At 37.4% G+C, this 2,096-nt stretch overlaps 1 gene segment (V, D, J or C); it reads left to right on the forward strand.

The window, feature by feature from the left end:
- The first annotated feature begins 372 nt into the window (after positions 1-372).
- LOC127947180 (Ig kappa chain V region 3381-like) lies at positions 373-1,266 on the forward strand. The segment is given in 2 exon segments: positions 373-473; positions 573-1,266. Coding segments are annotated over 2 exon segments (384 nt in total).
- Positions 1,267-2,096: the final 830 nt, after the last annotated feature.

Raw genomic sequence — 2,096 nt, forward strand, 5'->3', positions numbered from 1 at the left:
CCCGTGAGAGTAACTAATATGTGTCACGTTGAACAGTAGGCTAGATTGATTCGGCGGGACAAGAACTGCAGTCTGCCGCTGATAGAAAGTGCACTGCACGATACAAAAATATTTCTTCAAAAGCAGATCATGGAGACATTTTTATCATCCACCGTAAAAAAAAATCTTCATATCGCACTCCCCTACCTTCGGCAAAAATTGCGGGCTAGACTGGACCACAAGAGCACTTTAGCATCGGATTCCACCCTGTGCATCTATGCAGCTCAAGCTGTTGTGAGTCCTGCCCACTTCTTTGCACTTCTTTGCATCATCAGCACATGCTTCAGTGCTCTGAGAGAGTTTATAGTGCTGTGAGTTTAACACTTCATGACTGAGAGCAGCACAGAACACAATCTTCATCATCACACAAGACACAACAACAACAATGAACAACATCATCATCTTCATCTGGACTCTCACACTGTTTGCTCAAGGTTTCTGTAGTAAAATTTTAAAAATTATTTTTTATTCTCTGAAGTATAAAATAATAATTTACAGTTGTTTCTTAATGTTATTCTTGTTCTTTCTTTCAGAGTGTAGAGGACAGTACACTGTAACTCAGAGTCCATCAATAACAGCAGCTCAACCAGGACAAGAAGTCAGAATAAACTGTAAAAGCAGCAGTAATGTCTACAGTGATAGTAATGGGTCATGGATGAGCTGGTACTTACAGAAACCTGGAGAAGCTCCTAAACTCCTCATATATCTTGCATCAACCCGTTACACTGGAACTTCATCTAGATTCAGTGGCAGTGGATCTAACAGTGATTACACTCTGACCATCAGTGGAGTCCAGACTGAAGATACAGGAGATTATTACTGTCAGAGTTTTCACTATCCAAACAGTAAACGTGTGTTCACACATTGATAAAGAGTCGTACAAAAACCTCCGTCAGTCAGAGTCACAGTGAGTGCACTGATACAGCTGAGAGATACTGCAGCTGCTGATGAAAGCATGACAAACAACACAATGACAATGTTTAACAAATTTAAAATAATAATTAATGTGTTAATTTATTTATGTGGAGAACCCCATGCTTTTAACCTTGTAGACAGACAGGTCTAATCGATATATCTTAAAGTACAGTGTGATGATAATACTGTGTTAATATCTGTGCTATGTGACTTAGAAAGCCCTGAATTGCACCAAACGAGGGTGACTGAATTTGTACAGAGTTATTACTATAAAAATAAATTAATTAATAAATAATAAAACAGAAAAGAAAAGCGAAGAAAAAAGAAGAGGAAGAAGAAGAGATTTTATTCAGTTCAACATCTGATGCTAATCTGTTGTTACACATAATGAAAACATCAGACAGATATGAACATGGAAGTGTCTAAAAGTAATGACAGATAATAAGTTGTCATGAAAAGAACATAGAGACAGCATGTGTAACATAACAAGGCAAAGACTTAAGTTTCTTTTTCATCTTAGGTGCAAGAAAAATATTATTTTTTTATTATTTATATCTATAATTATGAGTGCTTTACAACAGCAGGCTTGAGCACCTGCCCCTTTGCCCTTGGGTGCCCAAAGTGCCCTTTTGTCAAAGCAAAATTTCCTCAATTTTTTTTTTTTTTTTTGTCATAACGTTTACTTTTGTGAATGCCTGCTCATGCCCAATCTAAATATTAGTAAAATTTTGAATAATAATTTAGCCGTCAATAAGATGACCAACATGATGACCTTTAACCTGACGACGACGACCTCTTCATCCGACCTGGACAATTTTTCACGCCGCACGCGCATTTTTTAATTGTCAGAGGATATTTTCAACACCGCGGAAGCTGGTAAGTGGTGTTTCATTCTCAACGAAGTGATTTTGATATTTATTTACTTATAATTATTTTACAAGAACAACGTGATGTGAGAACATGCAGATATGTTCTTTATATTGCGGTGTGTAGCCTGTAGTGTAGAGTAACGTTAGCGTGCTGTTTGAGGGATAAACGTTTCACAGGCATTGAGGGCAGAGGTGTCATGCCCATTCAAAGATTTCTGAGCCAAGTTGATTTTAAATGCAGCTTCCAAACGACCAAAAACAAACATCTGTGTT

This window comes from Carassius gibelio, chromosome A25 (assembly GCF_023724105.1).
Source record: "Carassius gibelio isolate Cgi1373 ecotype wild population from Czech Republic chromosome A25, carGib1.2-hapl.c, whole genome shotgun sequence".
Classification (NCBI taxonomy): domain Eukaryota; kingdom Metazoa; phylum Chordata; class Actinopteri; order Cypriniformes; family Cyprinidae; genus Carassius; species Carassius gibelio.